Source organism: Panthera onca (assembly GCF_046562875.1).
Source record: "Panthera onca isolate mPanOnc1 chromosome E1 unlocalized genomic scaffold, mPanOnc1 haplotype 2 h2.Chr16_ul_6, whole genome shotgun sequence".
Classification (NCBI taxonomy): Eukaryota; Metazoa; Chordata; class Mammalia; order Carnivora; family Felidae; genus Panthera; species Panthera onca.
This window is the reverse complement of record NW_027675820.1, coordinates 1,021,573-1,046,741: the sequence shown is the minus strand read 5'-3', so window position 1 is coordinate 1,046,741 and position 25,169 is coordinate 1,021,573. Positions and strand designations below refer to the sequence as shown.

Below are 25,169 nucleotides of genomic sequence, written 5' to 3'. Positions count from 1 at the left end.
TTTTGTTTTTTTTTTTTGTTTTTTTTTTTTTTTCAACATTTTTTATTTATTTTTGGGACAGAGAGAGACAGAGCATGAACGGGGGAGGGGCAGAGAGAGAGGGAGACACAGAATCAGAAACAGGCTCCAGGCTCCGAGCCATCAGCCCAGAGCCTGACGCGGGGCTCGAACTCACGGACCGCGAGATCGTGACCTGGCTGAAGTCGGACGTTTAACCGACTGCGCCACCCAGGCGCCCCTACACAATGGTTTTTAAAACTACTAGTAATTTCATGTAAAGTTCTTTTATGCAACTCAAGCCCATTAAGTGAAAGTGAACAATGTACTCTTATTTCTGCTGTTGAAGCACGTTTTTGCTCTTTTTTTTTTTTTCTCAGTGACACAGCTACTCTTCATTACTATTCAAATTCTCCAGAATGATCTAATTGATGTCTCTAGCCTCAAGGCATTATTGATGAACAATGACTTTCATGCAGCTAATGTTTTACTTGATGAAGTATTAAGACATGGACCTGAACATGGTTAGTAGTCTGAATGCATCTAGTTGTAAAGGCCATCATCTACCAGTGGGGATGGGAGATGTATGGATGGGATATACAGCAATGGAGGGCACCCTGGGGGGGGGGGGGGGGGGCGCTGCAGTGAGATGACTGGTGAGCACCAGTGCCACCATAGTGTGCCAAGCCTGAGCTCTGTGAAACTGAACAGATGGGTGAGTCTGGGCCTACTTTATCCCTGTGGGTGGTGGTACTTGGGAGATGAGGTCACTTTGTGAACTGACTGGCACGGGCAGTATTCAGTCAGAATGCCATGCACAGAGTACAACAGAGTCCGTGAGGCCCTTCGCCACGTGTTAACCCTTTGGAAGGTAAACTATGCTGATATCCAGGAATACCTCAGGGGGTGTTGCCTGCGGCATTGGCTCAAGGAAGCAGATGTTTATAAATGTACAAAATAACTGCGTTATTTTAATGACTGGTATTGTTGAATATCATTTTTGTTACGTTTTCAAAAGAGTTGGGGAATATTCTTTACTTTCCTATTCTCTGTAAGAGATTTTTTTTCTTCCTCAAATGTTAAGCAGAACTCACAGGTGAAGCCTTATGGGCCTAGAGTTTTATTTATGGAAAAATTCTGGACTATTGATTTAATTTCTGAAATTGTATGGTATTACCAAGAAAATATTCTATTTTCCTGTCAATTTTGGCAGGCTGTGTCTTTATAGGAATTTGTCCACTTCATCTGACTTTTCAAATGTATTGGATAAAGTTGTCCTTGACATCTGCTTTTTATCTTTTTTGATTTCTGCTTCATCTGTAATGATACCTTCATTTTCATCCTCAATATTAGTGACTTAGAGCTTTTTTTTCCCCCCACTCCACCTCCACAGAGTTTTTCTTTTCCTTTTTGTAAAATTGAGATAGAATGGGCATATAATAACATTATGTAAGTTTAGAGTGTCCAATGTGTTGATTTGATACATTTATATATTGCAATATAATTATCACTGTAATGTTATCTAACACCTCTATCACATCACGTAATTATCACAATTTCTTTTTTTGTGGTGAGAACATTTAAGATCTAGTCTCTTAGCAACTTTCAATTATGTAATACAGTATTAGATCAGCACAGCATTAGATTTCCAGAATTTATTCATTTTAACTGCAAATTTGTACTTTTTAACAGTATCTCCCCAATCACCCCACCCCCTAAGTCCTTGGTAACCACCATTCTGCTCTCTTTCTGTGAGATCGGCTTTTTTAGATTCCACATATTAGCGATATATACAACATTTGTCTTTGGCTTATCTCCTCTAAGCATAAGGACTTCAAGATCCTACCATCTTGTTGCAAATGACAGGATTTCTCTCTTTCTCATGGCTGAAAAATATTCTGTTGTCTATTTTCACACTACCTCTGTTTATTCATCTGTTGATGAGCACTTAGATTGTTTCCATATTTTAGCTATTGTGAATAATGCTGAAATAGACACAGGAGTATGTCTTCAAGATCCTGTTTTCGTTTCCTTTGAATATACACTTGTAAGGGGAATTGATGGTTCATATCGTAGTTCTATTTTTAATTTTGAGGGGAATTTCTATACTATTGTCCATAGTGGCTGCACCAATCTACATTGCCACCAACAGTGTATGAGGGTTCCCATTCTCCACATCATCACAAATCCTTATCTCCGGTCTTCTTGATGATAGCCATTCTAACGGGTTTGAGCAATATCTCATTGTGGTTATGATTTGCATTTCCCTGATGGTTAGTGATGTTGAACACCTTTTCATGCACCTGTTGGTCATTTGGATGTCTTCTTTGGGAAAATGCCTATTCTATTGCTCTGCCCATTTTTAAAATAGTTCATTTGCTTGTTTGTTATTGAGCTGTGTGAATTCTTTGTTATATATTTTGGATAATAATCCTTTATCAGATATATGGTTTGCAAATATTTTCTCTCATTCTGTAGGTTGCCTTTTCATTTTGCCGATTGTTTCTTTTGCTGTACAAAAGTTTTTAAGTTGAATGTAGTTCTGGGGTGCCTGGGTGGCTCAGTCGGTTAAGCGTCCGACTACAGCCAGTTAAGCTTTCGACATCAGGTCTTGATCTCATGATTCTTGAGTTCAAGCACCATGTCGGGCTCTGTGCTGACAGCTTGGAGCTTGCTTCAGTTTCTGTGTCTCCCTCTCTCTCTGCCCCTCCCTGCTCATGCTCTGTGTCTTTCTCTCTCTCAAATAAATAAACATTAAAAAAAAGAAAAATCTTAAATGGCATCTAGTTCTACTTGTTGATTTCTGCTTTTGTTGTTTGTGCTTTTGGTGTCATGTCCAAAAAATCATTGCCAAGACCAATGTCTGAAAGCTGTTTCCTTATGTTTTCTTTACAGTATCAGATCTTACAATTAAATCTTTAATTCATTTTGAGGTAATTTTGGGGAGTATCCCAAGTGGTTATTCAGTTTCCCAACACCATTTGTTGAAGAGACCATCCTTTCTCCATTGAATGTTCTTGGCTGCCTCGTCAAATATTAGTTGAGCATATGTGGGGTTTATTTCTGGGCTCTGTCACTTCTGCTGTAAACTTTTCTACTTTTTTTTTTTTTTTTTTTTGCATTGGGTTTTTTTTTTTTTCTTCCTTTTCTCTCTCCCCCTCCTTTTTTTTTTTTTTTTTTTCCTTTTGGTTCTTTTCATGTCTATCCTTTATGTCCCTTACTATAGTTTGTCATATCCATTCTACCTTGTGTACCTTTACTTTACTTGAGTCTTTATTTTGGAGCTGACTTGGTCTTTCTACACAGTCTATTTTCTGAGTTGTTGGCTCCCATCTCAGATCTTCCTTTGTCCATTTCTATCCTGATTTGTTGAAAGAGTTGAGGGTGTTGGGTGGCACATTCAGTGTGGAGCTCTGTCTTCAGTTTCTACTGAAGTAAATGAAGTCCGTTTACTTTAATGGCACCTTTGGGGCAGAGGGTGGGAGGTGGGGGTAGTGAGCCTTCTGACATTTTGATACTGTTTAGTAGGGACTTCATCTTTAACTGCTTCTTTCTTTTCCTTCACCACCAAATTCTGTGCACTGAGTTCCACATCAAGATGCCATCTTTGGTCCTATGGATTTCTAAGCCTTTTTCTTAGATTTCTCCAGAGTAAATTTAGGTGGTTACCATTATCCTAAAAGTAGTGTTTCTTAACCTTTAAAAAAAAATATCACTCCCCTAAGGAGACTTTTTAGACATTTTTGTCTTTTTCACCATCCCACACGCTATGAATGTTTAATGCCAAAAATAAATATTTGCTTATGTACTGTGGCCACAAACCATTGTAATGGCTAAGATTTTTTCCCCTCCAAGAACCTGTTTTCCTTCCTGAAAGCCTATCACCCTCAGTGAAAATGCATGTCCTAAAGGTATCTAGAACTTTAGTTTCTGCTTATACTGCTAAACCCTATTTTCTAGAATTTCACTTAGATGTTAACACATTTGTAAGGAATATTGGCCTATAGCCTCTTTGCCTGCCCACCGTGTGTTTGTTTTGTTTTGCTTTTGTAGTTTTTGGACAAGTAGGAGCTACTGAAGGGTTTTATTCAGAGGAGTAACCAGATTTTTTTTTTAAAGAGAAAGACCTCTCTTGCTGCATTGTTTAAAATAAATGGAGAGAAATGAGACTGATGCGATAGATTTTTAGCAATGCTATTGTAATAGCATAGGCATTAACTAATATAGTGATATATTCAAGCAGTATTTGGAAATAATTGAATAGAAATTGATAATCATATGTATGCAGAAGTTAAGGAAGAAGGAACAGTACAGGCTGACCCCCGGGCTTTTCACCTTTGTTATAACTTGACTATTAACTGCTGACAGATTAATTCAGAAGCAGTAATTCCTTCATCTACATTTTACTTTGCATTACAGAAAATGGCAAGATTACCTTTGAAGAATTTTTTTATTAAGTTCTGTGATACATTGAACATGCCTAAAGCCTCAGGTGAGTTCCACTTAATATGTATCTACTGGCTCTGTGTGGAAGGACAGGCAGTGGTTTTCATGTTAAAACAACACAGGATTGGGGCGTCTGTGTCACTCAGTTGGTTGAGCAACTGACTCTTGACTTCGGCTCAGGTCATGATTCCAGGGTCATGGGCTCAACCTGCATCCATTCGCGCTGAGTATGAAGCCTGCTTAAGATTTCCTCTCTCCCTTCATCCTTCTCCCCAGCTTGTGCTCTCTCTCTCCCTAAAATAGTAAACAAACAAACAAACAAAGATGTTTTCAAAAAAAAGATGTTTTTTAAAACATCTTTTAAAAAACACACAGGATTAGATAAAGCACAGGTAAGTAAGAAACAATATAAAGATAAAACAATATAGGGGCACCTTGGTGGCTCAGTTGTTTAAGCGTCAGACTTCGGCTCAGGTCATGATCTTGTGGTCTGTGAGTTGGAGCCCCCCATCAGGGTCTGTGCTGACAGCTCAGAGCCTGGAGCCTGCTTCGGATTCTGTGTCTCCCTCCCTCACTGCTCCTCCCCCACTCGCTCTCGGTTTCCCTGTCTCTCTCTTTCTCAAAAATAAACAAACATTAAATTTTTTTAAAGATAAAACAATACAGTATTAGTTTATATAACTTGTGTTTGAATTATATGGCAAAGACTGCTAAATTTACCCCAAACTCAAAGTTATGGGTGGTTTTACTTTGATAGTGCTAGAAAAATATTAGATTATATACTGTTCTCTGAGATTATTCACTAGGTATATCTGACCTGAATTTATTAGAATATTATAAACAATGAGAAAATAATTTTTAGAATGCAAATTGGTGCAGCCACTGTGGAAGACAATATGGAGTTTCCTCAAAAAGTTAAAAATAGAACTACCCTATGACCCAGCAATTTCACTACTAGGTATTTACACAAAAGGTATACAAATACTAATTTGAAGGGCCACATGCACCCTGATGTTTATAGCAGCATTGTCAACAATTGCCAAATTATGGGAAAAACCCAAATGTCCATGGATTGATGAATGAATAAAGAAGTTATGGTGTATGTATATGTATATGTAATGGAATATTACTCAGCCATCAAAAGAATGAAATCTTGCCATTTGCAACAATGTGGATGGAACCAGACTGGATTATGCTAAGTGAGATAAGTCAGGCAGAGAAAGACAAATACCTATGATTTCACACATGTGGAATTTAAGAAACAAAACGAATGAACATAGGGGAAGGTGGGGGAAAGAGAGAAGCAAACCATATGAAGAGTCTTAACTATAGTGAACAAACTGAGGGTTGGTGGAAGGAGGTGGGCGGGGGATGGGCTAAAAGGATGATGGGTATTGAGGGCATTTGTTACGTTGAACACTGGGTGTCATATGTAAGTGATGAATCACTAAATTCTACTGAAACCAATAGTACACTATATGTTGACTAACTAGAATTTGAATAAAAATTTGAAAAATAAAAAGAAGACAACTTTAAAACTTTTGACCAACCTAGCAAAGTGGATTTTATACCTATCTTTTCTGTTTTTATGTATTCTCAACTACTCTCTTGACTATATTTTTGAGGAGCAAATTTATATTTATTGCAGTATAACTTGCGTGTAGTAAAATTCACCTTTTTTTAGGTATATTGTTTTTTGAATTCTTAAAAATAATGTCATGTAACCATTACTAAACAGCACATAGACTGTATCACCACAGAAGTTTCTTTGTGTCCTTTTGTAGTCCATCCATTTCGCTAACCCTCATTCCTGGTGACCCCTGATCTATTCTTTGACTCTAAAGTTTTGCCTTTTCTAGGTTGTCATGTAAATGGAATCATAACATATGAAGCTCATTTGAGTCTGGCTTCTTTCACATAGCATATTATACTTTACATTCATCAACTTTTTGCATGCAGTGTGTTTATTTTTATTGATGAGTATTATTCCATTACATGAATGTAATGTTTGTATATTTACCAATTGATAAACTATTGAAGTTTCCTGGGTTTTGGTGATTATGAGTGAAGCTGCTATAAATATTTATGTACAGGTATTTGTGTGGACATATATTTTCATTTCTCCTAGTTGAATACCTAGAAATGGGATTGCTGGGATATATATTTAAATTGATAGAAACTGCCAAACATCAATTTATGATAGATAACATCCATTTATGATTAAAAAAAACCTCTCAACAAAGTGTGTACAGAAGAAACATACCTCAGCTTAATGAAGGCCATATACGAAAGGCCACATATATGCTCAATGGGGAAAAACTGAAAGCTTTTCTTCTAAGATCAGGAACAAGACAAGGATGCCTATTCTTGCCAGTTTTTTTGTTTTGTTTTGTTTACTAAAATATAGTTTACATAAAATGTTATATTAGTTTCAGGCATACAACATAGTGATTCAATAATTCTATGTATTGCTCACGTCTCACCATGATAAGTGTAGTTATCATCTGTCACAATAAAATGTTATTACAGTGTTATTGACTATATTCCCTATGCCGTAATTTTTCTCACTACTTTTACTCAACTTGTGTTCATAGTATTGGAAGTCCTACCGAGAACAATTAGGCAAGAAAAGGAAACAAAGTCATCCAAATTGGAAAGAAAGAAATAAAACTGTTACTATTTGCAGATAACACAATATTATATGTAGAAAACCCTAAAGGCCCTATTAAAAAAAAACTGTTAGAACTAATAAACAAATTCAGTAAAGTTGCACCATATGAAATCAAATAGAAAAACCAGTTGCATTTCTATTTGCTAATAAACTATCAGAAAGAAATTAAGAAAACTATCCCATTACAATTGCATTGAAAAGAATAAAATACCTAAGAATAAATTTAACCAAGGAGGTGAAAGACCTGTACACTGAAAACTATAAGACATTGAAGAAAGAAATTGAAGATGATGCAAATGAATGGAAAGATATTCCATGCTTGTGGAGTCAAAGAATTAATAATGTTAAAATGTCCATACTACCCAAAGCGATATACGGGCTCAATGCAATCCCTATCAAAATTCCAATGGCATTTTTCACACCTAGAACAAACAATCCTAAAATTTGTATGGAGCCATAGAAAACCCTGATAGCCAAAGCAATCTTGAGAAAGAACAAAGCTGGAGCCATCATACTTTCTGATTCCAAACTTTATTACAAAAGTATAGTAATCAAAACTCTATGGTATTGGCATAAAAACAGACATCAGTGGAACAGAACAGAGAGCTCAGAAATAAACCCTTGCATATACGGTCAATTCATTTATGACAAACGAGGCAAGAATATATAGTGGGGAAAGGACAGATTCTTCAATAAGTGGTGTTGGGAAAACTAGACAACCACATGCAAAAGAATGAAACTGGATTCCTATCTTAGACTATGATTAAATACTTGCTCTTGTAAGACCTGAAACCATAAAACTCCTGGAAGAGGAGCGCCTGGGTGACTCAGGTAAGTGTCTGGCTTGGCTCAGGTCATGATCTCGCGGTCTGTGGGCGTCGGGCTCTGTGCTGACAGCTCGGAGCCTGGAGCCTGCTTCGGATTCTGTGTCTCCCTCTCTCTCCTCCCCTCCCCGGCTCATGCTCGCTCTCTCTCTCTCTCTCTCTCTCTCTCTGTCTCACAAAAACAAATGAAAAATGTTAAAAAAATTTTTTTAACGTTTAAAAAAAATCTAGGAAAAAACATAGGCAGTAAGCTCTCTGACATCCATCTTGGAAAAAATTAAAAAAAAAAACAATTTTATCTATTAATACAATATCATAGGTAAAGTCAAAGAACAAATAACAATATGGTAGAAACTATAATGTATATCACAGAAGAAAAATAGAAAAATGGGCAAAAGTCATGGATATATAAATCATAAAAAAGATCTTAAATGGCTTATGAACATATTAAGAGATGTTTGATTTTACTCATAATAAGAAATATGCAAATTGAAATGGACATACAATTTCTCACCCATTAGATTGGCAAAAATTGAAAACCTTCACAACTGTTAGGTTGTAGAGAAAAAGACGTTTACCTATAGCTGGTGGGCGTTTAACATGCTACCAGTCTAATGGAGGGAATTTGGCAATGTCTAACAAAACTACATATGCCTTTACCTTTGGACCCAGCAATCCTGCTTCTAGGAATTTTCCCTGAAGATACCTTCCAACAATGTGAAAATATAGATACATAAGATTATTCATTACAGAATTATTTGAGATGGCAAAAGAATGAAAATACTTAATGTGTAAACATTGGAGGTTAGTTGAATAAACTTTAGTTTCTATGTACAGTAGAGTATTATACAACTCTAAAAAAGAATTTTTTAAAAAGGAGTTTCAGGGGTGCCTGCATGACTTAGTCGGTTAGGCGTCCGACTTTGGCTCAGGTCATGATCTCACGGCTCGTGAGTTCAAGCCCCGTGCCAGCCTGGAGTCTGCCTTGGATTCTGTGTCTCCATCTCTCTCTGCCCCTCCCCTACTCATGCTCGCAGGCGCGCTCTCTCTCTTTCAAAAATAAACATTAAGAAAAAAGAATTTCATACCACTACTTTTTGTACTACTGATTTTATACCTTTCCAGCATTTAAAACTACAAATTTCCCTCTGAGCACTTTCACAGCATCTCACAAAATTTTATATGTTGTGATTTGATAATCACTTATTTAAAATATTTTCTTTTTTTTTTAAATTTTTTTTTTCAACGTTTTTTATTTATTTTTGGGACAGAGAGAGACAGAGCATGAACGGGGGAGGGGCAGAGAGAGAGGGAGACACAGAATCGGAAACAGGCTCCAGGCTCCGAGCCATCAGCCCAGAGCCTGACGCGGGGCTCGAACTCACGGACCGCGAGATCGTGACCTGGCTGAAGTCGGACGCTTAACCGACTGCGCCACCCAGGCGCCCTAAAATATTTTCTAATTTACCTTGTGATATCTCATTTGAAACATGAGTTATTTAGAAATGTACTATTTAGGGGCACCTGGGTGGCTCAGTTGGTTAAGTGTCCAACTTCGGCTCAGGTCATGATCTCATGGTTCCTGGGTCGGAGCCTCGTGTCGGGCTCTGTGCTGACAGCTCAGAGCCTGGAGCTGCTTCGGATTCTGTGTCTCCCTCTCTGTCTGCCCCTCTCCCACCCACGCTCTGCCTCTCTCTGTCTCTCAAAAATAAATCAACATTAAAAAAATTAAAGAACTATATTATTTAATTTCCAAATATTTGGACATGTGCTAGGGATCTTGTTACTGATTTCTAATGTAATACACCTTGGTCAGAGAATTTATTTCGTACAATTTAAATTCTTTTAAATTCATTAAGATTTGGTTCAAAGACTAGCATGTGGTCTACCTAGGTGAATATTCCATGTGCACTTGAAAGAATGTATATTCTGTAGTTGTTGGGTAGTGTTCTATAAATATCATTTGGTTAGATTGTTTGCTAGTTTTGTTGGATATTCTAATTTCTGATTCTTTTTAAACATTAAAATTTTTTTTGTTTTAATATTTATTTTTGAGAGAGAGAGGGAGGGAGGGAGGGAGAGAGAGAGAGAGAGAGAGAGAGAGATAGAGAGAGAGAGAGAGAGAGAACGAGCAGGGGAAGGGCAGAGAGAGAGGGAAACACAGAATCCAAAGCAGGCTCCAGGCTCTGAGCTGTCAGCACAGAGCCCAACACAGGGCTCTAACTCATGAACTGTGAGATCGTGACCTAAGCCAAAGTCAGACACTTAACTGACTGAGCCACCCAGGCGCCCTTAATTCTTCCTGATGTTTATTCTAGTTGTTCTATTAATTACTAAGTGCAAGATTTTCAAATCTGCAGTTCTGATTATGGGTTCATGCATTCCTCCCTTTAATTCTGCAAGTTTTTGCTATATTTGGAAGGCTCTTGTTAGATGCATGCACATTTGATATTGTTGCAAAATTTAATGTATATGACCTTATGAAATGTACTTTGTCTGTTGCTCTCTTTTGTCTTATTTTTGCTGCTCTTCTGTTTCTTTCCCCCAGTTTCCTTACTTATATTTATACATTTCTGTGTACCTATTGTCACCTATTTTAAATTATTGTAGGTACATAAATAAATACAAATACTGCCTTTTCTCTTAAGTATAATTTTATATCTTGGGAGATTTTTTTCCCCACTTTTTTTTAAATATAAAGGAGACGGGTGTCTGGGTGGCTCAGTCGGTTGAGCGTCTGACTTCAACTCAGGTCATGATCTCGCGGTCTGTGAGTTCGAGCCCCGTGTCAGGCTCTGTGCTGACAGCTCAGAGCCTGGAGCCTGCTTCAGATTCTGTGTCTCCCTCTGTCTCTGCCCCTCTCCAGCTCATGCTCTGTCTTTCTCTCTCTCTCTGTCAAAAATAAATAAACATTAAAAAAAATTAAAATATAAAGGAGAAACATGAAAATTCCTTTCTAACTGAAGGTGATTATCTCTTCCCAGGAAATAAAAATCAATTTTACAACATCAACATTTACAAAAATGAACTTAAAGACATTCCTGTACTTCAGCAAAATTTAAATGCCATTGGAATCTATCTAACAGATGATAAAATAAAGGAGACTTTGGATAACACTAATCCTAACGGTGAGTAATTATTTCAATTTAAAATAACAAATTTTGCATATTTCAGAAGTTTCACTCTAAATGCCAAAGGAAATATACTGCCATATATCTTTTAAAAGAGAAATTAAAAGTTGTTTCTTGTCTATCAATTTACGGGTTTTTATCAGAGGAATTGATGTTCAAAGTGCATCTCTGACAGCTTTATTTTAGGTCTATTCTGCATATCACATGTGTCACAATAGGATTACCAGTCCTCTCCATTATTTTTGTGTTTATAGCTCTGGTGTTATAACATCAAATGGTCCTTTTTACAATAATACCTAAATTCTTTCTTTTTTTCTTTTTTAAAAAAAGATGAAGTGGTGAGTTTTAAGGATTTCATCAGAGAATTGAACAACAGTGATGAATTTATCGAGTGCCACAGTAAGTATGAAATTCAAAATGCATATGAACAGAAACTTCATTTTTGGGGGTTGGTGTATGTATAGGTATGTGTGTATATAGACTTTATATATACTCTACCAAACCCCCCTTTTATGCATTTTCTCATTTAAACTCAGTTCATGTTGTAAACTCTAGGTTTTCACACATAGATGCATATTTTCCATACTGTAATATTCTTGAATTATTTAAAAAAATTTCTGTTGTCTCTCTTTCTTCCTTGTCATGTGTTTTATTGCTATATTCTTTCTTTTGTCCTCACTAATGCTGATGGGGTTATCCATCTTATAATCAAAGTAACAGGTTTGCTTTTTTAAATCACATCTAATGACTTTTCCCCTCTGTATTCTTATCTTTCTTGTTTATTTCTTCATATATATATTTTTTTACATTTGCTCTCTATCTCCTTGTGAAAAACACTGGCTAAATGCTTAACTTTTTTCGGTTTGTTTTGAAATTTCAGCACAGTTCTATCATGGGGACACTAAAAACAGCCTTGGACCACAGACATTGAGATTGAGAACTGTAGTCCTAAAACTGGGGTTTTAAAAGAAGTATTGAAATAAGTGGATTCTCTCTAAATAATCTGTACTTGGAATGCAGTTCCACTCACTATCTCAGGATAAGTTTGGTGGGAACCTTGACAAATTAATGCTATATTCATTATAGAAGATTATAGATCTATGAATAGCTAAGACCCTTTTGGGAAAAAAAAAGATAAAGATCTTGCTTTGTCACATGTTAGTACATAGCATAATGCTGTTTTAATATAGACCTGTGAAAATAGACCAGTGCATCACAATATGGAACCCAGTAGAGACTTCTATTAATGGGAACTCGGAATGTGATAGAAATGACATCATCAGTTAGTGGGGGAAAAGATGTATTATTTAGCTTCTGATTTGAGAAAATTGCCTTACAATGCAGAGAAAATGAAGTAGAATCCCTATGTCATACCATATACAAAAATAACCTTCAAAGAATCAAATGAATGTTAAAATGGATCTCAAAGATTAAACTATAAAGCTGTTGGAAGAAAATGCAAGAAAAACTATTGTGCCTTGTGGTTATGGATGCCTTCTTAAAGATGTTACTCCCCAAAAGCACAACCATGGGGTAAAAAAGGATTTGATCACATCAAAATTAAGGATTTCTGGTAAATGAAGGACTCTAAAACATGTAACAGACTGGAAGAAGATAATTACAAGATAACTAACAAAAAATTAATATCTCAAATATAAGGGAATTCTGCAAATCAACAGTAGAAAGAAAGAAATCAATTGGAAAAATAAGTAAGGATATAAGACTTAGTATACAGGAGGAGAAACCCACATAGCTAAATATGTGTATGAAGAGAGTTGGCAATACTCACAAATTGCTAGTGAGTAGGTAAAATGGTACAGCATTCCAGATTGCAATCTAGCAGTACTTGTCAAATTCAGTATGCATATTTCTTATGATCCAATAATTCTATTGTCAGATAAATAGCCCAGAGAAGTTTCTTGTAGAGACATGTACAGGGATGCTCCCTGCAACATTATGGGAGGGAAGAAATGAAAACAATCTATGAGTCCATGATTTGGGAAATGGTTGAATAAAATATGGTCCATACATACACGTCATAACAGTAAACTAGATTTACATTTGCACCAGAGAGAGACCTCAGTAATAATACGGTTCCATGAAGAAAGGAAAAAATGGAATACGTGTATAACAAAGAATGCTTTATATAAGTTGGATTTCTACTAATGCCCATAAAACACAACCATATTTATATCTATTTCCAGGTAAACACTGAATTCTAAATAGATAAGATTGAAATAGACGGATTGAAAGAAATTGAGAAAGAGATTGAGATTGAAGTGACAATATTAACAAAGTTGACTTCAGAAACAGATTAGAGTACTCTGTATGCTAAAAACATACACATTCTTTTCAAATACTTATGGAATATCCACAAAAATAGATGATGTATTTAAGCCACAAATAAAAATTTCAGTGAATTCTGAAAATCAGAAGTCATTCAGACCACATAGTCTGACCATGATGTTGTGACATTAAAATTATTTGTGACAGAAAGGAAAAGTGTTGCTTTTAAGATGAAAAACAAATTGCCTTGTAAGTAATTCCTTGGTGGAAGAATAAAAGAAACCTGAAAGATTTTAGAAATGATGACAGTGAAAGCACTATGTATCAAATCGTGTAGAGTGTGACCAAAACAATCTTACAGGATATTTTATAGCATTAAATGCTTTTATTAGAAAACAAGAAATATCAAAAATAATTTATCTTTTTTTAAGTTTATTTATTTTCGGAGAGAGAGTGCATATGACGGGGGGGAAGAGCAGAGAGAGAGAAGGACAGAATCCCAAGCAGGCTCCTTGCTGTCAGCGCAGCTGACATGATCATGACCTGGGCCAAAATGAAGAGTGGGACGCTTAACCGACTGAGACACCCAGGCGCCTCCAGAACAATTTATCTTAAACGTTCAGTTTACAGAGCTAACCAGCAGCATAAACAACAAAAGAGCAGTACAATCCCCCTGAAAAGTGCTAGTCAGGAGCTAACAAAGTGGAAAGTTGAAGTTAGTGAAATAGAACACACACACACACACACACACACACACACACACACACACACGCACTTATCCATATAACCAAAAGTTGGTTCTTTCAAAAGACTAATAAAGAACTCTTTAGGAAGTATGATGAAGGGGAAAAAATAGGGAGGACATAATAAAGAAGACAGTTGTAACTTGGATACAAGGGAGATTAAAAGATATAAATGAATAACACTTGAGTTAGTAAAGCAACAAATTATTGGCATGTCATCAACAACACTGTCATTCTTTCCAAATGTTTAGATAAAGACAGAAAGGGCTGCCTTTTTTTAAATGTTTGTTTATTTATTTTTGAGAGAGAGAGAGTGAGCGAGCATGAGTAGGGAAGGGGCAGAGAGAGAGAGTGCCAGAAGATCTGAAGCTGGCTCTGCGCTGACAGCACAGAGCCTGATGTGGGGCTCGAGCTCACAAACCGTGAGATCAAGACCTGAGCCAAAGTCAGACACTTAACTGACTGAGCCACCCAAGTGCCCCCTTTTGTTTCCCCATCATGGCACTATTTTCTTAGAGATAATTTTGGTATTTTGTTGTTTTGTTTACCTTCCTGTGTTGAACTAGTAAGGTAAACTATTTCAGTGTGTCTTGTTTTCTGATATAAGCATTGTAAACCTATAAATGTTGTAGAGCTTTCAGTTTGGAGAATATTTCAGAGAGGCAAAATCTCTCAAGACTGGGTATTCTAGAAAATGAATACATCTCACCCAAATCAAGTTGTTATGTGCTTCTCTGGATAGACTGACCAACTAGATATCTTTGTATTTTGTCATGTCTCTGTTTAGGAATAGAAGATGCATGTAACGTTGTTAATAGTGTCTTTGATAGGAAAGTTGAAGTTACAGACCTTTTATCTGCGTTGGAGGGCCTGGAGAAACCTTTAAATGAAGAAAAACCTGAGGTGTTACTGAACTCTGAAACAGATGGTGAGTTCTTGAGTTACCTCTCAGTTTTCCTGTTTAGACTATACGTGTTCATGCTGGCTCATTTTTTTTTTTTTTTTTTTTTTTAAGAATACTAATACCATAGGTTTAGGAAGATTGTTATGGGACTGCTATGTTTATAAACTGGTTACTGAGAATTGTTGTAACCCTTTTGGAAAGTGTGTGGATACTCTTCTTTATTTGGAGAAGACTAGTAGAAACAAGTACTGTTTTTATCCAGGTTTTAAAATCAGATACTTCTTGGGGTGCCTGGGTAGCTCAGTCAGTTAAGCGTCCAACTCATGATTTTGGCTCAGGTCATGATCTCACGGTTTGAGATCACGATCTCACAGTGCTCTGCACTGACGGACGGAGCCTGCCTGGGATTCTCTCTCTCTCTGCTCTCTGCCCTTCCCCTGTTCTCTCCCTCTCTCTCTTCCTCCAAACATAAATAAATAACCATTAAAAATGTTTAAAAAGATGTTTCAAACATTTTAAAAAATAAATAAAATCAGATACTTCTTTTTTAAAGATTTTTAAAAATGTTTTTATTTATTTTTGAGGGAGAGAGAGTGGAGGAGGGTCAGAGAGAGGGAACACAGAGTCTGAAGCAGGCTCCAGGCTCTAAGGTGTCAGCACAGAGCCTGACACGGGGCTCAAACTCATGGACCACGAGATTATGACCTGAGCCGAAGTCAGACGCTTGACTACTGAGCCACCCAGGCGCCCCATCTTTTTTCTTTTTAGGTCATTTATGCTAGCGGTTTGTCAATTTTAATAACTCTTAACTAATTCCTGGCTTTCTGATCCTCTCTATCGTGTTTATTGTTTCCTCAATTTATGTTTTCATCTGTATCATTTTCTTCTCTACCATTGATTTTGTGACATTTTGTATATATATTTCACATATAGAATGAAATGATCACAACGATAGATCTAGTTAACACGTCACCATGCATAGTTAAAAAGGGGTTTTTTTCTTATGTTGAGAAATTTTAAGATTTACTCTCTGAGCAACCTGCGAATATGCAATACAGTATATTTTTGGATATATATGTATTTTCTATTCTTTTAATTTCACTCTTTCTGTACTCTTCTAAAAAAAGATAAATTTGAAAACATGTAAGGGAAACTAAAATTTGAAAAGAAAGAAACAGGACTTAAAGAAATTAAAAATATAATAATTAAAATTAATTAGCAGACAACAATATTAGCAGATTAAACATAGGTGAAGAGAGAAATATGAAGTGCAAAGGAGTTTGAAGAAATTATACAGAATGCAGCATAGAAAGACAGAGTTGGAATATAGGAAAGAGGTTAGTGGCGCTGGGGTGGCTCAGTTGATTGAGTATCAGATTTCTGCTCAGGTCATGATCTTGTGGTTTGTGAGTTAGAGCCCTGCATTGGGCTCACTGCTGTAAACATGGAGCCCTCTTCAGATCCTCTGTCTCCCTCTCTGCACATCTCCTACTCTCTCTCTCTCCCCCAAATAAATAAACATTAAAAAAAAGAAGAAGAAGAAGCTAAAAGGAAGGCAGAATGAAGAGGTCTACTTATTGTGGCAATCAGTTTGAAATATATATGTGTATCTGATTACGTTATATATTAGTTACAACTAATATAATGTTACATGTCAGTTATATCTCAGTAAAGCTAGAAAAAGAAAGAATGAAAAGATGTGATATATAGCCACACAGGAGAGAAGAGACAGAGTGGTTGCAGAGAAAATATTTGGAGAACTATAGCTGAGAATTTTCCAGAATGAGAAAGACCTAAACCTACCAATACAAGAATTCCAGTGAATCCCACATAGGATGAAAGGAAATCCATACATAGGGTTATCATGATGAAACTGTGACATACCAAAGAGAAAGAAAAATCTTAAAGGTAGCTAGAGAGAAAAGTCAAATTATCTATAAAGGAGGAACGTTTTCTTATTCTTGATATTTTTTTCTGGGTCTTGAAATCTAGAGAAACATTTTTGTAAATTGAGGATAACCACCCCACGTTCCCCTCCACTTTGGGAGGAACTTAGGCTTTGTCTGAGCCTTTGAAACTACAAACTAAAATTCATCCAATTTTGTTTTGTTTTGTCTTTGGCAAACACTCTTTGGGTAAAAACAGTCGCCGTGTTTCTGGATTACAGCCTTTCATCAGTTGTTTGGTCTGGGAATTTCTTACTTTCTTGGCAACACATTGATGAATTCAAGATTTTTAAAAAATTTTTTTTTTTAACATTTATTTTTGAGACAGAGAGAGACAGAGCATGAGTCGGGGAGGGTCAGAAAGAGAGAGGGAGACACAGAATCTGAAACAGGCTCCAGACTCCAAGCTGTCGGCACAGAGCCCGACGCGGGGCTCGAACTCACGGACTGTGAGATCATGACCTGAGCTGGAGTCGGACGCTTAACCGACTGAGCCACCCAGGCGCCCCAAGATTTTTTTTTTTATAGCAATAATTTTATTTAGAATTTTTAGTTGTTTTTAGTAGGAGGGCTGATCCAGATATCTGGCTACTAAATACCAGAAATTGAAATCATTTTTTTCTTTCAATTAAATTAAATCAGACCCTGGGGGCAGGGTGGTTGATTACTGGCACCCTCTCCCATTCCAAAGTCACACCATAATGTGGGAGACAGAGGAAGAGCTTTTAAAACTTCCTTGCATTGTGTTTCTACTGATGCTTTGTTGTTGGAGCCTGTGGTAATCCTGCATCTGTGTGAAGGGAAGCTCCCACAGGGTAATTCTCACTCTTTCCCATCAAACCTCTAGTCTCTCAACCCCTCCCTGTCCCTCTCTTTCCTTCTGTCTCTGTCTCCAGACAAACTCTTCCTCTCTATTTAGGCATTTGGCATATTTTCTTCAATGATTCTAGGTTTTTGCAAACATAGTCCCTACCAAAACTCTCAGTCTACAAAAATCTCAGGAGTGAGGAAATATTTAAGGCCAAGCTAACTGCTTCGAATAGGAAAGATGGGTCAAATTATCCTGCCACTTCAAAAGGTATAGTGCCATAGCTCCAATATTTGCCATTTAGATAAATTACAATAGACTTCAATAGAGAAGGGTAACTTTTGAATCAGGCTCTGCAGAGTCCGCTAACTCAAATGCCTGCGGTAGCCAGGCACGTAATGCAAAATTAATAAAATGAGTTGGCTGTAAGACAAAAGGAAGGGGTGTGGACTGTAAGGTAACTTGAGAGCATGTGTCCTAGATGAAGATAGTTAAATTCAAATGGAAAGAAAACCCCACCACTCCCTAGGACAATGGACATGACTGACTCTCAGCTATATTCAGTCTGTGGGCTACCAGCCTATGACCCCTGAAGCAGGCTTCTGTAGGAGTGGGAAAACAATCTTTTCCTTCTGCCCTTCTAGGTTCCCAGCTGGAGCTCTGTAACAAGAGACAGATCAACAAGAGAAAAGCATTCAAAGTTAATATAAATTTTACATGAAAGGGAAATATTCATAAGGAGTTGTTAAAGCTGAATGTTTTGGTGTTAGCTTTGATGAAGTGTGGAAAGTGGTAGAAAACTGTGATAGGACAAAATGAGATGAGCTGAGCGTGGTAAACCAGGGGAAACTTAGTAAGGTCTGTTCGTTCAGATTCCTCTTGGTGTCCCTCCAACCCTCAGTCTTCAGAGATAAGGATGCACCCTCCCTCTGGGTATAGCAAGGGCATCTCTCACATGAGTGTCTTATGACCTGCCTCGGGGCAGGGGATGGGGAGGTCTGAATCCTAACTGTACCTTGCAATTCCCAGATTGTGTTTCCTTGCATTCCCTTTTTGTGTGTGTGTACGTGTGTGTGTGTGTGTGTGTGCACACGCACATGCTCATAATCTAAGTGTATTTCTTACCATGCATTATGGTCACAGAAGTTTGAAAGCTGAATGAAATTGAAACAATACCAGATCCCTGCTTTAATGAGCTTAAAATCTATTTAAATTCCATTTTATTTCTTAACTTTGCAGAAAGTAAAAAGATCTTAAAAGATGTAATTGATGTTTTCATTAATTCACCTAAACCATCAACACCATTCAATAGTAAGTATAGTAAAAGAATGAAAATTAAAAGTAAATTTCTAAGATCATTCAATGGTATTCTTTTTCTAAAATATAGTTTGTTTTCCCCTGTATTTTTAATTCCTTAAGTTTTCTTTGCTGTATCAAGATGTTATAATCTGCTTTCTTATTCCTTATCATATTTAATCTGTGCTTTGACTGTAATGAATTATTTAGAATTACATTCCTAGAATATGCTTTCTTAAAGCAAAATAGTTTGTCTCAGTATATGCTCCAGTATAAGGTACACATTTTCTCCCCTGGTGAATCTAATACAATTTTCTCTCACCTCCGATAATTTCCATATGCTTCTTTTTCTCACCTATAGTGAAACGTTAAAAAAAAGTACAAAAAAAAAAAAAAAAAAGGATTTACTGCATGTAATACTAGTAGGTAGGCTAGCAAGAAAGAGAGGCTTTCTAATGCCTAGGAGAGGGTGTGACTGTTTTTCAGAGTATAACAGATTTATATTTTTCAGTTTTCCTTTTGCCAACTAGCTGGGTTCTATTTTTGATATTTGACTTCATTCTAAGCTATTTATTATCAAGCTGTTCTTGAAATGCTTTACAGTCTATGAAAGACTGGAGCATGTAGTAGAAAAACCTTTGAGGAGAAATAGTTAATAAATAAAAGCAAACTTCTACAAAATGTTGCAGAAACTCAACTTTTAGCTGGCTAGGGGTATGTTAAATTTTGCTTATTGTTTAAGTGACTTCTGAAAACAGAGCCCACTGACATGTTTTGAAAGCCCTCTAACTCAGAATTCCTTTTGTAATGCATCTACTCTGTGCAGGTTAGGGTGTTAAGTCTAAAAAAGGGCTTTGCCTCAACTTCCTCATCACTTCTCTATTCTTGACATGTTTACAGATTTATTTAAAGAGATTACAACTCTTGATAAGATCAGAAATGATAAGATGCCTATAAATGAGCTGAGGTCCCAACTCCGGAAGGCTAGAATTCTATTAAGCAACAAGACGTTCCAGGAAATTCTGGGTCAAGCATCTATTGATGGTGAGTCCTTTTTAAAAGAACAATCTCTGTTGAAGTCCTAGTTTTACTGTGTGCTTGGGATATGTTTTATATATGTATGTTTTAGATAAACTAGGTCTTAGAAACATAATGAGAATGTAGGCATACTGAGAACAAATTAAAATTAATATTTTTTTACTCTTGGAAATATTTTTAAGAGTCACCCTCTGTCTGGCATCACATTTGTAAAATGTATACATCAATATTTAATTAAGACAAATAATACCGTTAGAATTTTTTCTTGTTTTAAGGGAATAGATTCGTGGTAAAATTATTTTAAATTGATTAGTTTTTATCTGGCTAATTTTCAGACATTAACAAAATTTGTCCCCTCCCCCCCCCCCACCCCCCCCCACACACACACACCATTCCCTGTCATGGTTATTTTAATGATGATTATTAATATTGACACCTTGCCATTTTATAATCCTTATACTTTACTTTTTAGAAAATAGTGAAGTAAGTCTCAAACAAATTTTGGAGGCTTTGAACACAAATAAGCCAGCTCCTGAATTTGAAGGTGGGTCATATTTCCCATTGCCTTTTGTTATTATTAAACAGTATTGTGAGCTATAAATGATATTCAAAAGCTGTATATTTTTATAATTAAAAGTACACAGTTTGACATATGCACACACCTATAAATCTGTCATCACAATCAAGGTAATGAACACATCCCTGACCTGCAAAACTGCCTCATGCTCCTTTGTAATCTCTCCTGCCTTTTTCCCATCCTCTTCCTCATCCGTAGGCAACGACTGATCTGCTTTTTGCCAGTATAGATCCATTGGCATTTACCAGACTTTTATAAAATGGGTATATTCTTTTTTGCTAGATGCTTTCATTCAGCATAATTATTTTGAGATTCATCCACGTAGGATGTATCAGCAGTTCATTGTCATTTATTACTGGCATAGCACTCCATTTTGCTGATACACTGAAGTTTGTCTACTTACCTGGTGCGGCTCGTTAGGCTATTTCCAGTTTGGGGCTCTTATAAATAAAGCTGTTATGAACAGTTGTGTACAACAATATTCATCGTATGAATATATGCTTTCCTTTCTCTTGAGTAGTTACCAAAGATTGGCTGGTTCACATGGTAGGTGTATGTTTCACTTTTTAAGAAACTGCCAACTGGTTTCCAGAGTGGCCACACCATTTTACATTTCCACCAGCAGTGTATGAAGAGGTCCAATTCCTCCATATCCTTGGGAGTGCTTGGTGGAGTCAGTCTTTTTAATTTTAATCATTCTAATAAGTGTGTAGTAGTATCTCATTGTGGTTTTAATTTGTGTTTCCTCACTGATTAATGATGTTGAGCATCTTCTCATGTGCTTATTTGTCATCTGTGTATCTTTATAAAGTGTCTGTACAGATCTTTTTTAATGTTGGATGGGGGGGCGCCTGGGTGGCTCAGTCAATTAAGCGTCTGACTTCAGCTCAGGTCATGATCTCACGGTCCGTGAGTTCGAGCCCTGCGTTGGGCTCTGGGCTGATGGCTCGGAGCCTGGAGCCTGCTTCCAGTTCTGTGTCTCCCTCTCTCTCTGCCCCTCCCCCGTTCATGCTCTGTCTCTCTCTGTCTCAAAAATAAATAAACGTTAAAAAAAAATTAAAAAGTTGGATGGGTTTTGGGGCGCTTGGGTGGCTCAGTCGGTTAAGCGTCCGACTCGGCTCAGGTCATGATCTCACGGTTCGTGAGTTCAAGCCCTGCGTCAGGCTCTGTGCTGACAGCTCAGAACCTGGAGCCTGTTTCGGATTCTGTGTCTCCCTCTCTCTCTCTGACCCTTCCCTGTTCATGCTCTGTCTCTCTCTGTCTCAAAAATAAATAAACGTTAAAAAAAAATAAAAAAAAATAAAGTTGGATGGGTTTTTTTGTATTTCTGTTTGTATTCTGGATACATGTCCTTTATGAGATATATACTTAGCAAATATTTTCTCCGAGTCTTCTACTGAGCACATTTTTCTCTGAGTGTCTTCATTTTCTTAAGTGTCAAGAGCATTAGTTTTAATTTTGATGAAGTCCAGTTAATTAGTTTTTTTTTTCTTTTATATATTGTGCTTTTGGTGTCACATGTATGAAATCTTTGCCTCACCCAAGGTTACAAATGTTTTATTATATTTTCTTCTAAAAGTATTATGGGTTTTGGTTTTGCATTAAAAAATATTTTTTTAATATTTTTATTTATTTTTGAGAGAGAGAGAGAGAGAGAGAGAGAGAGAGAGAGAGAAAGCACAAGTGGGGGAGGGGCAGAGAGAGAGGGCGACAGAATCCAAAGCAAGACTCCAGGCTCTGAGCTATCAGCACAGAGCCTGAGGCGGGCTCAAACTCACGGGGAGATCATGACCTGAGCTGAAGTCGGATGCTTAACTTACTGAGCCACCCTGGCACCTCTGGTTTTGTATTTTAGCTCTGTGATCTATTTTGAGTTAATCTTTATATGTGGAATAAAGTATGGATCAGAGTTCCTTTTTGTTTTGTTTTGTTTTTGCATATGGACCTTCATTTGTTCCAGCACCACTGTTGAAAAGATTGTATTTTCTCTATACTTTCTATACGGAAATTCCTTTGTAGTTTTGTAACAAATAATATAAATATACATATATATTTATTTCCTGGATTCTCTCTTCTGTTCTATTAATCTTTGTCAGTTTTTTTTTTTTTTTTCAACGTTTTTTATTTATTTTTGGGACAGAGAGAGACAAAGCATGAATGGGGGAGGGGCAGAGAGAGAGGGAGACACAGAATCGGAAACAGGCTCCAGGCTCCGAGCCATCAGCCCAGAGCCTGACGCGGGGCTGGAACTCACGGACCGTGAGATCGTGACCTGGCTGAAGTCGGACGCTTAACCGACTGCGCCACCCAGGCGCCCCTCTTTGTCAGTTTTTACACAAACCACATTGTCTGACTGCTGTTGCTTTGCAATAAACATTGAAACCATTCAGGTAGTATTGGCCCTCTAACTTTGTTCTACTTTTAAAAAGTTGTTTTGACTGGGGCACCTGGGTGGTTCAGTCAGTTGAACGTCCGACTTCAGCTCAGGTCATGATCTCATGGTTCGTGGGTTTGAGCCCCATGTCAGGCTCTGTGCTGACAGCTCAGAGCCTGGAGCCTGCTTCGGATTCTGTGTCTCCCTCTCTCCCTGCCCCTCCCCTGCTTGCTCGCTCGCTCTCTCGCGCTCTCTCTCTCTCAAAAATAAACATTAAAAAAATGTAAAAAAAAAAGTTGTTTTGACTATTCTAGGACTTTTACACTGCCATGTGGATTTTAGAATCAGTTTGTAATGTCTACAAAAAAACCCTGCTGGGATTTATTGGAGAAATAAGGCACTCATGAATTAGGATTTGTTGGAAAATGTCTTATCTAATAATGTCTTACTAAATAGTACAACTCTTTCCTGCAATTCTTTTGAGTACCAGTACTTTGCCTCCTTTTAAATATTCTCTTAGATAAACTAGAGATTATAATCCAAACAGTGACCTTGAGTGTACCATGATTTGTGGGAGTCATTGAAAAGGCAGACAGAGGCTTGGCTCTAATCCTAAGGACCCCATTTAGAAGGGAAAATCCCTAGAGGTTTTAGATAAGAGCTGGGAATGGGGCACCTTAATACTCCCACACTCCTTGGCGGACTTCTAATAATAGAGTGAAAGTTATGAAGAATATGCAAAAAATGAAAGCAGTAGCAAAATAAGCAGAAGAAAATTCAGGACTAATATTTTTATACTCTGAAATTTGGGCTATTTCATATAGACAGAAGTAAGCCCCAAATTCTGTCTCATGCATATACAATGAAACATTTCCCTAAAAGATGCAATGGCCTATTTTAACTTTTGAGAAGCTGATACCTTGAGTGTATGATGATTTGTGTAACTCATTGGTAAGGCAGTTAAGTTAAAAAACAAAAACAAAACTGAGTCATCTTAGTTTTTTTAGTTTGAGACAAAAATAACTGAACATCTCAGGGAAATATGCTTGGAATAAAGGGATGTTTGGCTTATTAATTTTGGAATCATAATGATAATATTAATTGAAATATATGACCTATAGAATCCCCCTGTGTTTTCAGGTTTATGTACTGCCCTCCAAACTGTCAACTTGATGAACTGCAACAGAATTCAGATTGGTGACTTGAAAGATGCTTTTGATGACCTCAGTGTTTCTGTAAAGCCTGAAGAACACCAGATGTTAGTGAAAACGCTTGATGTTGATGGTATATATAACTACGTTGACTTTCCAAATAAAGTGATAGCAAATTTTCCATTCCCCTTCCCTATCCTCCATTCATCACTCCCCAATAATTTTTTTCTTTATTATCCTAATGGAAAAAGTACTCTAAGAGAGCGTGTCTACTGAGATCATAGATTTATCTTGACAGAAAAATCTTTGAATAAGATTAATAAGATTTTTTATGACCCATGAAGTATCCTGTGTTGATTCCATCAGAGTGTATCTGTGTGTATGTTTTTAGCATCTTCAGGGAAGGCAAGGTCATTCTCTGTGAAAGCTGTGCTGAAGGGAAACTGCTCTGAGCCAGGAAGAGACTGAGGGAGGACTTTCTCCCCTCTGCAGGAGACATTTGTGGGAGGAGACTGATTGAATCCTAAGAGGTTTCAGAGAAAACAAGGTATAATTTTCAAATTTTGCCAATTATTATGTGGTTCTTTTATTCATTTAAATTCAGTTCCTAAAAGTATTTTCTTTATCCCATTATTAAATGGGTTTAAGCATTGTTTCATTAATCATATTGACTGGAGCCGCTGTACAGCACAACTTATGGGTGCTTGTAAACAGCACCCTTCAGCGTTAGGCAGTGCCTGGCCTGTATGACTATGGGACAGACCTGATCCTGAGTGTCTTTGATATGTAAGGGGTCATGTAATGTGTCAGATAATCGAGTAAATATAAAATATTCATAGGAAGCTTTCAGTCTAGTTGGTGAGGCAAGCTGTAAACAACAAAAGGGTATATAACAATATAAGAGATAAAGGTTTAGTGAATTTACAATGGTATATGGCAGTACTTGAGTAATAGCCAGGGACATAGTGATGTGATGT

General features: G+C 37.0%; 1 protein-coding gene across 1 annotated transcript; it reads left to right on the top strand.

The window, feature by feature from the left end:
• The first annotated feature begins 388 nt into the window (after positions 1 to 388).
• LOC145715175 (EF-hand calcium-binding domain-containing protein 13-like) lies at positions 389 to 24,702 on the top strand. The gene is made up of 9 exons (XM_081794837.1): positions 389 to 521; positions 4,417 to 4,489; positions 10,923 to 11,066; positions 11,400 to 11,468; positions 14,886 to 15,026; positions 18,996 to 19,067; positions 19,953 to 20,096; positions 20,563 to 20,634; positions 24,182 to 24,702. The coding sequence occupies exons 1-9, from the start codon at positions 507 to 509 to the stop codon at positions 24,466 to 24,468; spliced, it is 1,017 nt and encodes a 338-aa protein (XP_081650963.1). The 5' UTR covers positions 389 to 506; the 3' UTR covers positions 24,469 to 24,702.
• The last annotated feature ends 467 nt before the right edge of the window (positions 24,703 to 25,169 follow it).

Excerpts from the sequence above, each read along its gene's own strand:
- LOC145715175 (XM_081794837.1), top strand. Across the intron at positions 11,067-11,399 it reads GGATAACACTAATCCTAACG|ATGAAGTGGTGAGTTTTAAG; the intron begins GTGAGTAATTAT and ends TTTTAAAAAAAG. Across the intron at positions 20,097-20,562 it reads GGGTCAAGCATCTATTGATG|AAAATAGTGAAGTAAGTCTC; the intron begins GTGAGTCCTTTT and ends TTTACTTTTTAG.